The following is a 12,125-nucleotide window of genomic DNA, read 5'->3' as shown; positions in this document are numbered from 1 at the left end:
ACCTCCTATTCCTTTTCAGACCTGGTCTCTGAAATCAAGATTCTAATACTACAGCTAATTATTTTACTGGTCTTTAAATTTATACTTTAAAATGCTAGTGTGTGCTGTATGGGCATCACAGACTTAAACTAAAATGTTTAATGGTCTTAACTTACTAATGTGAGGTCCATATTTAAGTAACACTGGAAGTCCGTGTAGATTTCAGGAATCAATTGCTTTAACTCTAAGAAGCTAAATATGCGCATACATGATCTAATAAGGTAAATGCATTTATTTTTGACCAATGCACAGATTATTTTAAAATGCATACCATTTTCTCATTGAATTTTATTTCTCAACACACTTCTCTAAATTTTGACATATTTTAATGCCATTGTTGTTTTATAACTTAGAAATTAAAATGAACTTTAATATACATTAGGAAAGGAAGCCTATTTTTTCTTTTTCTTCCTCGAATTTATATAATTATCATTTGTTTTTTTAAAAATCAAGCTAGCAAGTGCAGAAGTTTAAAATAGTATATATTTGCCAATGAAATTTATATGTTTGTGTGTACAAGAGAATTGATGCAGAAGGATGGAAATAGTTAACCCAGATTTCAGTTCATTATAGGAAAGAACTTTCCGCCGAAATGTGTCCGGTAAAGAATGAGCATAATCTGCCTTTAGAATTGTCCGAAGGAACCCATACATCAGAAGAGTGCCTTGAGGTTGCTTGCAACCTTGAGGTAATGTAATTCTAGTCCCTTTCCATTTGTCCATTTATTTTAGATAGAATCTAAATGTTATGGATAGACTTATCAAATGCTAAAATGGAAACCTGACAAATAAAATTAAGGGGTGAAATAATTTTAAGTAAGACCTAATGCTTATCCATTTACTATGGAAAATTGTTTTGTGTTGGGTTTTAAACACCATGGCTGTATAATTACTATTCTCTGATATTATCAAGTTGGATGTTTTCATTTTATTCATGTATGTAAGTCAGATAGATTGAAACAGTGAAGAACTCAGAAAGAAAGTAAGATAAGACCCCTTTAATTTCTTTTGACACTCAATTTTAAAATTTTATGTAGCTTTTAAATGAATAACTTTTGGCAAATTACTAATTTTTTTGAAATGGGAAAAATCAGCTCTCACACACTGAAAGCATTTTAATTTCAAACTGAATTTTTAGAAATTTCATTCTTTTTCTAGCTTTTTGAGGGCCACTGGGGAAAAGCTTAGTGGCTTTTTCTTGTATCTTGTCTCTGTAACTTTTGAACGCAGATCACTTTCTTTTTTAAAGTATTTTTTATTTGAACACAGAAAACGCATATAGCTTTTCTAAGATTCTAGTACCTCGATAATGATGATACTAATTTCCAAAGTGCCAACCATCATTTTTGGAGAAATAGCAAATTTGAAGTTTCAAGCAAATATAACTGTTGCAAAATGCACGATTTTTAAAACTTGTTTTTGTAAATTAGAGGTTGACTTAGCAGAATTGTGCATTAATTCCTCTCTCTGCAGGTTCTCAGTTATCTTAAAGGCTTATAATTTCTTGATATTTATCTGCTAATTGCTTTTTTCCCAAATATATTTGTGTCTGTAGAGATGACAGATTAAAAAAGATTGTATAACAGACACTTTAAAGATACTATGTGTGTTCATTATTTAATGATATATTAGAATTATTTCACTTAAATGTACATTTTCCTTTTATGTAAAATCTACAGAATGTGCTTAGTTTTAGTCTAGGACCTTTACCAGATAATCTTTCTTAAATTAAATATATAGTATTGTGCATAAGACTGACATTATCTACAAAGCTCACAGTAAATACTAGCTATTAAACCTCAATATCAATAATATAGTCTATTAGCAGACAGCAAAATTCCTTTATGAATTTCCTTAAAAGCCTAACTGATAAAATCTTTAAAGGAAAGTTTTATTATATAGTGTCTATTTAACCATGACAGTTTAAATGAATAATGGCATAGCTTAATATTTTAATTAATAATTTTACCGAATTAAAATTGAGATATTACATTTTGGATGGTAATATGCAATTAAAACTATGATTTTACATAATAAATCATGAACACATGACTTAAAATCCTTAGTTATGCATTTCTTTATCTGTAATTTGAAATTGTTAGAGTCAACAATACCTGATATTGCCTCCACAATTTAACAGAATATTATATTGAATATTCTAATAGGACGTGCCCTTCTTATAAAAGTTTTCTTGTATTTTATTATATGACCTCTAGGGGGCACTAAAAGATCTAATTGCAGGCATTGCCGGGTAGATTCCACCAGCTATTGATCTGGTTTTTATACTCAAACAGGTGTGTGGGGAAATGCACTATCAATTGAATAAAAGCAAAATGGAGAAGGATGAGGCAGAAAAGGAGCACAGAGAGTACAGAACAAAAGCTAAAAGGGATCTTGAGATTAAAGATCAGGTAAGAGATGACGCAAACGTGCAGCAGTTAATGCGTAACGAATGTTCCGTCGGAAGTTGATGTGGTTTTATTCCTAAGTCTCTTATTTCTATTACATTGTTTCTAACTGATAGAACTATTTGGCTCATACTATTAAAAGGATTTCATTTGGAGTTGCCTCAAATTATCACCTTTCACATGAAATGGTGAGAATACCACTGCATGCATATGAAATTCCAATCTGATAGGTCATAAATATACATTTGGATATGTGTGTCTATTACTTACAAAAGTAAAATAAAAGTTCTAATGCACAGTTTGAACCTAAAATATACGTACGTAAAGTTCTTGAAAGATGCCAACTTGAATCCAATTTTAAGTGAAAAAGTTTAAAATTTGTAAGATGAGATGAGTTGATATGTAAATATGTCAATCAAATTGATTGCTGGCAGAGTGGAACCAGTTTGAACTAAGATAAATGTGAATATGTTTGCTCAGGATGCCTAAATACAGTGAAATTAGAAGCGTTAGGGGAAAAATTCTGCTTACTTCAGTTTAAGCAGATGTTTTATGTTATATGTTTGTTGAGCTCATATAGATACTCCAATTTTAATCAACAACAGGAATACAAAGTTTAGGGAAGCGGTTCTAATCGGCTGGCCAACTTTGATTTTCTGTTTCTATGGTACAGTACAGAACATTGAAAACTTTCATTCTTTGCATTCAAGGAAAGCAGGCTGATAAATCTATTCAATTAAAATAAGACTGAGATGGTAGGAATGATGTTTTAAAGAAATTGCTGCAACTTAAAAGTAGATATCCCTAAGTAAACTTTAAAAATCGTGTTTCCAATTCAACGTTTTATATCATATCCTCCAACATATTTTCCCTTCAACCTGATTAACTCTCTGTGACATTAACACAATTGAGAAAAATATTGAAAATGAAAATAATAAATGTAGTATGAAAGTTTTTCAAGTCAAAACTGAAATCCCTGGCCCTAAATTAAAATCTGAACAAGTTAAATTAAATTAAATTCTGCTTTGGTACCACTCTATTCAAAGTGTTACAGAATCTGAAATTTTCAGGAGAATTTTCATTATTAACATGTACAGATAATGGAAGTATTTTATTCCATCCAGTGGGGGGCGTGCCTGGTAGCAAAATTGAAAATCTTTTTTATCAGGGACTGAAGGTTAGAACTACCTGACCAAACACAGAACTTTCCTTTGCTGATGCATTATGACTTTTTTAAAAAGATCATGTTGGCATGCTCACATGATACATATTATATACCTTTTGTGTTATTTGGTAACATCTGGCAGCCTTACGTTTGGGACTAACTGGAAAAATATAGCCAGGAAGATTTTCTGACTTATTTAAACTTACATTATAATGTTCTAAAGAGAAAAAACACTGTAGGAATAATAACATTCTAATATCACTTGTAAACAAATAACATGTAGGTAAGATTAGTCTTTTAACATGCTATCTCGTATCTCATTTTAATGAACCAGCGATGGTGTGGAGGCTCAAGTTGTAGGATTTTAAAAGGGGCAATTTTCATTTGTAAACCTTTTCTGCTAAATAAGGAAACAGGAGCAGTTTTATAATGATTTTTAGTGTTGTTTTTAGATAGAGACGTGCCTTTTCAGGGGATCAGAGAGTCAGGAATCAAACCTCTGTACGGTTACAAGGTGTTTGTGCTGTGAGGCCCTCATTGCTGTGTTTTCTGGGACAGAACCTGAGGAAGTCTTACGGGTGGCCTCTGTCAGTATGTGGTATTGGACAGACAGTTTCAGAAAAGAAAGTAGCAGTGTCTCATTCCACGGGTGATGTGAGTAGCAAAGCGGCGATTGTTCTCTGGTCTTTCAGCCATGACCTGACCTTCTGTCTCTAAGACCCAAGAGCTACTTTGCTTGGCCACCATCTGCACTCAAGAAAGAAATTTACATTTAACTTTTAGCAGCTGGGCATGTCGAGCATCTATCTGAAATACCTGGACTAATATAAAGCGTGTTGAACCTTCTAAGGGTCGCAGATAGTGCGATTCAGAACACCAAGAAGACTGTCTGTGGGGGTACAAACAAGGGTGTCCCTTGTAATATAGTCACTTCATTCATATTTTTGTTAATCGGACCACTTGGTACATTTCCTAAGGAGGTCGGAAACTGAGATTGGAATGTAGTGAGAACAAGGACTTTTTTGATGTATTCAAAACAGTGCAAATGGTTGACCACCACAACCATTTTCCTTGTGACCCCAGCCTTGACTGTGGCAGTTAGACAGAAAGGCCAGGAGAGCAGCAATGACAGTCTCTTCCTCCCACTTTCTCCCCTTTTTTTTAAAAAACTGTGTCAGGAATCCATGGGTGGATTATCCTTTCCCTCGGCCCCTTTGTATTGCTTTAGCTTTGAAAGCTCCTGTTCACCTCCCAGGATGTTTCTTACACAGACACACAACAGGATGAAGGAAAAAAGGATGTCTGCTATGGAGGAGAATGGAAACATCTGTATCTTGATTTTCATTAGAAAATTTTTGTAGGCAACAGGCTCACCGCCCCCCACCCCATAATAAGAATTTAAAAGCGTGTCTGAGGATAAATGGAGCGTTATGAATTTCTACATTTCCTTCAGCGTCAGCATTTTGTCTGTCCTGTTGCATCTTCTCACATTTTTGCCCTCCCTCCTTTTTGTCTTCATTACCATCAGCTCTGTCCTCTCCCTCTTCTCCTCTCTGTCTTCCTCTTTATCTTCTTGTCTTCTTCCTCCACTTCTTCCTTGGCTGAAGCATTTAGAATAGATCTCAGGCATTGTTATTTCCTCCGTCAATACTGCCATGTGCATCTATAAGATACTTTCCTCACAATTGCTACGTCATTTCACATCTAAGAATCTTCACAATAATCCCGTAATATCATGTCGTGCCCAACCCATATTGAAATTTCTTTCACCATCTCAACAATATTTGTTTTACAGTTGGCTTATTCAAATCAGGAAAACAGGTCTGTTAGAACGTTATAGTATTACCTTCTTTAATAGGAAATAAAGGGGAATATTACAGAATTTCAGCTTTCTTTGTTGTTTGATTAAATTTCATGCACAATAATTTGAGTGTGCTTTATGTTTATAAGGCAGCATCATTTGAAAGAAACATGAATCAGCCCTGTGGGAAGCTGTTTGAGGGGGATGCCACCCCACAGTGCCCCACTGGTCACGTCCTGAACGGAACCCCGTGGCATCTGAAACTCATGACAAAGTTAATTTCAGAGCCTTACACCGAAGACTTGGGTAGGCTGCTGGGAGCCCCACTCCTGCCCTGGCACCACAGAGGTTAGCTGACTCTGAAATGAGTGGAATTTTCTTTGTCAGCGTCCATCTTGGTAGATGAAGCTCGGAAGATGTTCCTTAGAGCACCTAACTTTTGCTCAGGGCCTCGTGCAAAATGAAAATACAGGGCCTTTTGTTCAAAAAGCGGGAAGAAAGTGAGATTTGAGGTACGATAATATAAAATGTTTTTCTTTCTTCTTCAGTCTCTCTCTCACTTGACCTGTGCTATTCCAGCCCAAGGATGCTCATGGGAGCGTGCAGGCCCCGCACGTTTCCCATGGGCCTGTGGCTTCTGGGTGCTCCCTGCCACCAGCCACAGTCCTATACACCAGCCCCGTGGGAGCAGAGGGATCCTTCTTCCTGTCCCATGGTGGTCAGGCCCACGGCCCTCTAGAGATTGCAACCTCTAGTGAGGACACACTTGGTCCCTGGGTCAGGGGGAGCAGAGGCTCCACACTGAGTCCCCGGGGTGTGCTGTGCTGTGGTGCAGCCAGCCTGGGGCAGGGAGGCCACCTCCATGTCCCGCCCTGAGGTGCCAGGAAGTGTACACACTCAACCCAACCTCCCCCGGCCTCACATCCATGCTCCCGCCGGGGGAAAAGGTCAACAGCAGCAGAACACATGCTAACCTGGGTGGGCGACAGCGAGGGCAAGGTCGCAGGGCCGGGAAGAGGAACCAGGCCACACTGTTCCATCAGACTTCACTTTGAAACCCAAATTCCAGTAGAAAGTCCTTAAGAATTCCCAGATGGCGATCACAGAGCATTAAACTACCAGCACTGCCTACACGCCCTCGAAGCGGCCATGGCTGGGGGCGCAGGCAGACAGAGGTTCCGTGTGCTGTTGCCGCCCGCTGCCATACACGAACACGGCTGGCCACCTGCAGCCCACGGGCCAGTCTTTCACGGGTCAAGTTCTATCAGCGCCCAGCCATACCCACTTGCTAATGTATTGTCTATGGCTGCTTTGCTGCTACATAGGCAGCTCCAGACACTGAAATAGTCACTGTCTGGCCCTTCACAGAAACAGTTTGCCAGCCCCTGCCTGAGGCATAGAAATAAAACTGTTCAAGTTTCCCTTGCCCATGAAAATGTGGAGCTCAGTGCAATATACAGATCATGTATCACGTGGGAACACGATGCAATATACAGATCATGTATCCTAGAAATGCACACTTGAAACCTATTAACTAACGTCACCCCCATAAATTCAATAAAAAAGTACGTGGAGCTTTGAGTCAGAAGACTCGTTGATATTTAGTTATGCCTCAGTGGCTTGAGCATGTCTACAGCACAGCAAACATGCCACATCCCTGGTCTCTTAGCCATCGCGTGGCACTGCCAGGCGGGTGAACGACTGGCTCTGCTGTCATTGTCTTACCAGTGGCACGTGGCTTAATGGTGGCTTCGGTGGAATTATAAATACAAAAATTCGTTTCATATTTGCGGTTTTATTTTTTGGATGGTAAAAAAAAAAGAGATAGGACTTTCTTACGAGTATTGCGTAAGTTATAATTTTGGAGTTGTGGCTACTATCAAGTAGAAAGCATTGACATATAAAATTACCTGAATGGGGTAATCCAAGCAGGTATTTAAGGGCAGAATGTGTATACGAAAGAAACAGATTAGAAAATTTTATCTAGAAAAATTAGGGCAAAAAGGGATTTGAGGTTTGCTTATGTCTCCCGCAGTGTGATTCAGCAATTTAATACAGACAGGGAACAGGGACTGTATCAACACAGGAGCAATTGCCGAAGCTCAGCTGAATTAATCAGACAGTGGGAAGGAGTGCATCTCCATTGTCTGGCTTTGTGTAAAGATGAGAGGAAGGCTGGCAAGTCCTAAAAATAAGTCCTATTTAAAGCCAGAGAAATACAAGCAATAAAGAAAAGGTGAAGAACCATACCTTTTTACTTAGGGGAGACTGGACTATTGCTCCCTGTCTTCAAGGACTTCACAGATTCTTTCACAGAGAAAGTTCCCCACCTGTTCTTGGTCTTCAATATGGAAAGAATAAGAGCAAAGTGACTTAATCTCAGGAACTAGATATCACAATCGCCTGAAAGAAGGACTTTCTGACCGTCGGAGGATTGACATGGATTGTTGCAACAGGCAGCAGGGAACTTTCTGCCCTGAAATGTTAGCTTTAAATAGTAGCAGTATGCATTACCTGAAGGTCCCGCTAAGAGACCACTGTCTTCTGTTTGATTCGGGAAACATCCTAGAAATATTTCATTATATCTGTTCAAGTGGCTAGTGGCGGTATTAGTCTTTTTCTACATGTACTTTGGCACCAACAGATTCCAGTCAAATCCTGTTCCGCTCCGTCCTCTGCTTTGTGTCTGTAATGCTGTGTTCTCCCTTCAGACGGCTTTTGGGGAATACGCCGAGGTCATAGTCGGCTTCCTGGGAGCTAGACTTCAGAGACTTGCTGTACCACCTGCGGTCTCACTTCTCCGTCTCAAAATGGACTGGGAGAGGGGCCACGTGGTCCTGTCGCTAGAGCATGCAGTCACTTGGTGCTGGTGATGACAGAGCTGCTCTCCAGTGTGCTTCACACCCTCTCCTTGACGGAGGGTTGGCACATCCCTTTCGCTGCTCCTCACTCAGGTGTCAGCCGTTTGCGAAGGCGTGGCCTGCCCAGACCACCGCCCTGGCCCCTGTGGGTGAGAACCAGAAGCCCCAGGTCCTGCCCTTAGGGGGGTTATATTCTAGACGTGGAGACAGAATACACATTTGAACATGCCTTAAAAATCCTTGCAAAGCAGCGTATCAGACAAGTGCAAATTAATGTAGTGTGAACTTCATGCTGGCTCCAGCCCATGAGAGGGGGATCTGGTTCCATGGGTGTGATGCAATAGAGCTTTTTTTTCTTTTATAGCATCTTCCTAAGTATGCCCTGAAGCATTGTTCAGCATACTTAGAGAAATTTGCGTTCTTATCACCGCCTAACCAAGAATTCTGAGAAAATTTTCAGCCTGGCGTCTGTCTAATCAATCAGGCCCTTTTGTTCTTGCCTTGTGTGATGCTTGAATGGGACAAATAGGATTATGTAAATAATTCAAAACAGCTCCATTTAATAAAAGATGATTGAAGTTATTATTTTTCTAAAACACCATGTAAAAGAAAGTTTATTTCTTCATTTTAAATCATAATTATGTTGGCGCAGTCACGAAATTAGCAGTAAAAAAGTTTGATTTTTTTTTTTTTTTTTAAACACAAAGGGACAGTTCCAGATCGATCCAGTAAATAACACCAAGTCGGAACCCTCGGGGCACTTAGCATTTACTGACTTTGTTAATGACGTGGGCCATGACTTTAGGTGACAAACTATGTATACGTGGTCTACAGAAACACTTCATGTGCTTGAAAAAGAAGCATTTGATTTTTGGGCAAAGATGAGAACACTGTTCACCATAACAATACAGTTTTAAAAAGCAAATGTATAAACAGAAACTATACCTGAAGACAGAAGTGTAAGGCTGTTTAGGAGATAAGGACAGAAATAGGAAATAAAACAAGCCCGTTTTGAAACAGTATGCCTGATGGGATAAATATTTAGATACAGATGTTTACCTTTGGATACGAATATAAAACTGTACACTGAGCTCAAGGAATATTTTTGTTTTAAGGAAGGAAGACATAGTATGAATCAACAAATGGTCCTAAAGAAATATAACTTTTTTCTACCTGTTCAGTTTCCCTGGATGGTACATAGTTTGGTCCTTAAGAAAAATTGTTTATTTTGACTCTAAAAGCTGGACTCACAAGGCCAACCTGCCAACCTTGCAGGGTCTCCTCTCTGGTACCCAGCCTGCCCTTCCTCAAATGAGCCTCCCTGTGGGCGAGCAAGCTCACAAAGGACAATACATATGCTTTTTATTTTTTACAGTCCAGATATATTAGTACCGATATCCAGTGAAAATATTACTAATTACCACATATGTATATACTTAAAAGCAATATTTATTGTATAAACATAAGCACACTCACAGAAGCCAATAATTCCGTCACCCAACAGAGCACATTGTTTTCATCCCTCTGTTTTACCTTCCACTTGTTGTCCATATGCATATATGATATTTGCAAGGAGTAAACATAGCCTAGATATAATTTTGCTTTTTACTTTTTTCACTTCACTATATCTTAAGCCTTTTTACGTGGTGCTGCCTATCTCTTCATAGAGAACCCTTTCACGGGGCCACTTACGTGTGCTTTTAAAGTGAGAAGAAGTCACAAATTTAGAATGCTCTTGCCCTGAACTTCACTTGTGGCTGGAATTCAGCAACCATATATTGCATACACTGTGCTGGCCTGGAATGAAGCTCTGTTCTTAAAGAAGAGAGTGTATGTGACAGGTATGCGAGTAATCCTGTCTCAAAGAGAACCTAGTAGCTCATCAGGAACTACAAAAAGGTGTGGGGGTCTAGAGGCGGGAGACGTGACATCCTGGAAGCATGGTTAACGTGTTGCCCAGTGTAGGTGGGAGAGGAAGGCATTGCCTCCGTGAGGTCCAATGGGGAAGCTCGAGCAAAGGTTTGGGGACTGGAAGGAGAGGTGAGGTAGGGCGGGGGAAGGAAGATGCACTCAAGGGACCATCTGTGTCTTTTGACTCCGTAGCATGCTTGTATAAATGACCTCAAAAACGTAAGTGACAAAGCTCTGTTATAAAAGATTCCCCATAGAAAGTGGGCTTCCATAAGGTCCAGAGTCTCAGTATAATGGCCTGTTTTTAACACACTGCACACCCTGCCATCAGGCACAGAAATCATGCTTGGGAATGTTTGCGTCGCTGTTTCATGTCCTCCGCAGTCTGCTCTAGGTAGGGAACAACTTTCAGATTGCAGAGAATATACTATAAAATGTCATTTTATTAATAGGGGTAGACTCAAGGAGGATGGGTGTGTCAGAAATAAAGAACTGAGCTGACTTTAATGACTTATAGAAGATCTCCCCATTGCTGACGACGGAAGGTGAAACACGGAGTATGCAGGGTGTGACTTTAGCTGAGAGCTGTGAGTCCAAAGACTTGGTGTGGCTTTTCAGCTCTAGCTGTCTGAGCAGCAAACCTGCCAGCCCCTCGCTTTCTCTCCCAGTAAAGTGAGAAGCTTGGAAAAGTGATAGCTAAGGTTTTCTCTAGCTCTGAGTTCCTGTGCTTCTAGAAACAGGAAATAGTTTTCTGCCTCACTTCATTATGCATTCAGTATTAATACAATCATTAAAAATTACACGAGTCTCAAGTGTCATTCCAATTTTTCCAGTTATTCACCCTGATTTTGTACAAGTGACACTTCTGTTAAGATTATAAGAATGTAATTTTACTGTCAGCAATTTTCAGTCATATTCTTTACATGATCATTAATAACAGAACAATAAAACATCTAGCCTTTTAAACACTTGAATTTAATTACAAGACAGACATCATTTTATTTGCAAAAATGGATTAAAGCCCCACTCTGAAATAAGAATGAAATTCTACTGGAAAGATTTTAGGCAACAGCAAACTGTCCAAGGTAGCGTTTTTGGAGGAGTAGGCTGGCTTTCATCAGACCTGTGTGATTAAACATCTTCAGCCGGAGTTTCTGTCCGTGTGAACCCACGAGGCCCCGGAGTCCACCAGGGTCGTCCCGTGGGAGAACTGCAGCACGAATAGCTCCCCCCTTCACTCTTGGTTCCCACCAGGGCTCTCATCCCTGCGGCCAGCGGGTGAAATGCTGTGGCGCTTCCGGACCCAGGATGTGATTCCATTAAATTTTTGACTTTTTAATCACCATAATGAAAACAATTTAAAAAAAATATTCCTGGCACATTTGCCTGAGCCTCATTGGAGTCCAGCAGAGCCCTAAACAGAGATTCTTGATATACCTGCAGGCTGCTCAGGACTATTTATAAAATTGCAAGGCGTTTAGATTTTCTTATTACTCTTTTCTAAATTTTATTTTTCAATTACAGTTTACATGCATTGTTCTTTTGTATGAGTGTCAGGTGCATAGCGTAGTGGTTAGACAACCATATACTTCACAAAATGATCCCTCGGATATTTCCAGTGCCCACCTGGCCCCTTATATATAGTGATCACAATATTATTGCCTATATTTCCTATGCTGTGCTTTAGAAGGTAACATCTGTCGTTAAGTAGATCAGTTACACTAACATTCAGTGTTTAAGGAAAAGGCAAGAAAGCAGCAATGTCCTTATTCCTGGCCTGCTTCTGCCACCCTGAGAACTTCTGGAGCTCCCTTTGAGGTCTGGAAAATTCTTCTTTACATACAATCTCTCTACTAACTACTGAAGTTCTAATATTCTCTCTCTCTCATAATAAATCAAGTAATAGCATTAGCCTGGCTTCACCAATTATGAGTCAGGCTG

The 12,125-nt window shown here is 39.4% G+C and overlaps 1 protein-coding gene across 3 annotated transcripts in view; it reads left to right on the top strand.

Annotated features, from left to right (window-relative positions):
• SDCCAG8 (SHH signaling and ciliogenesis regulator SDCCAG8) overlaps positions 1-12,125 on the top strand; it is a 169,482-nt gene that overhangs the window by 43,728 nt on the left and 113,629 nt on the right. For all 3 annotated transcript variants that reach the window (XM_090263247.1, XM_090263248.1, XM_090263246.1), the window contains exon 12: positions 2,333-2,449. In XM_090263247.1, the coding sequence (XP_090119373.1) occupies positions 2,333-2,449 (117 nt within the window). The remainder of the gene's footprint in view (positions 1-2,332; positions 2,450-12,125) is intronic.

The sequence above is a fragment of the Furipterus horrens genome, unplaced genomic scaffold (genome assembly GCF_987537825.1).
Source record: "Furipterus horrens unplaced genomic scaffold, mFurHor1.1.pri manual_scaffold_15, whole genome shotgun sequence".
Taxonomy (NCBI): domain Eukaryota; kingdom Metazoa; phylum Chordata; class Mammalia; order Chiroptera; family Furipteridae; genus Furipterus; species Furipterus horrens.
The sequence above is the reverse complement of the archived record's forward strand: the minus strand, read 5'-3'. Positions and strand labels throughout refer to the sequence as shown.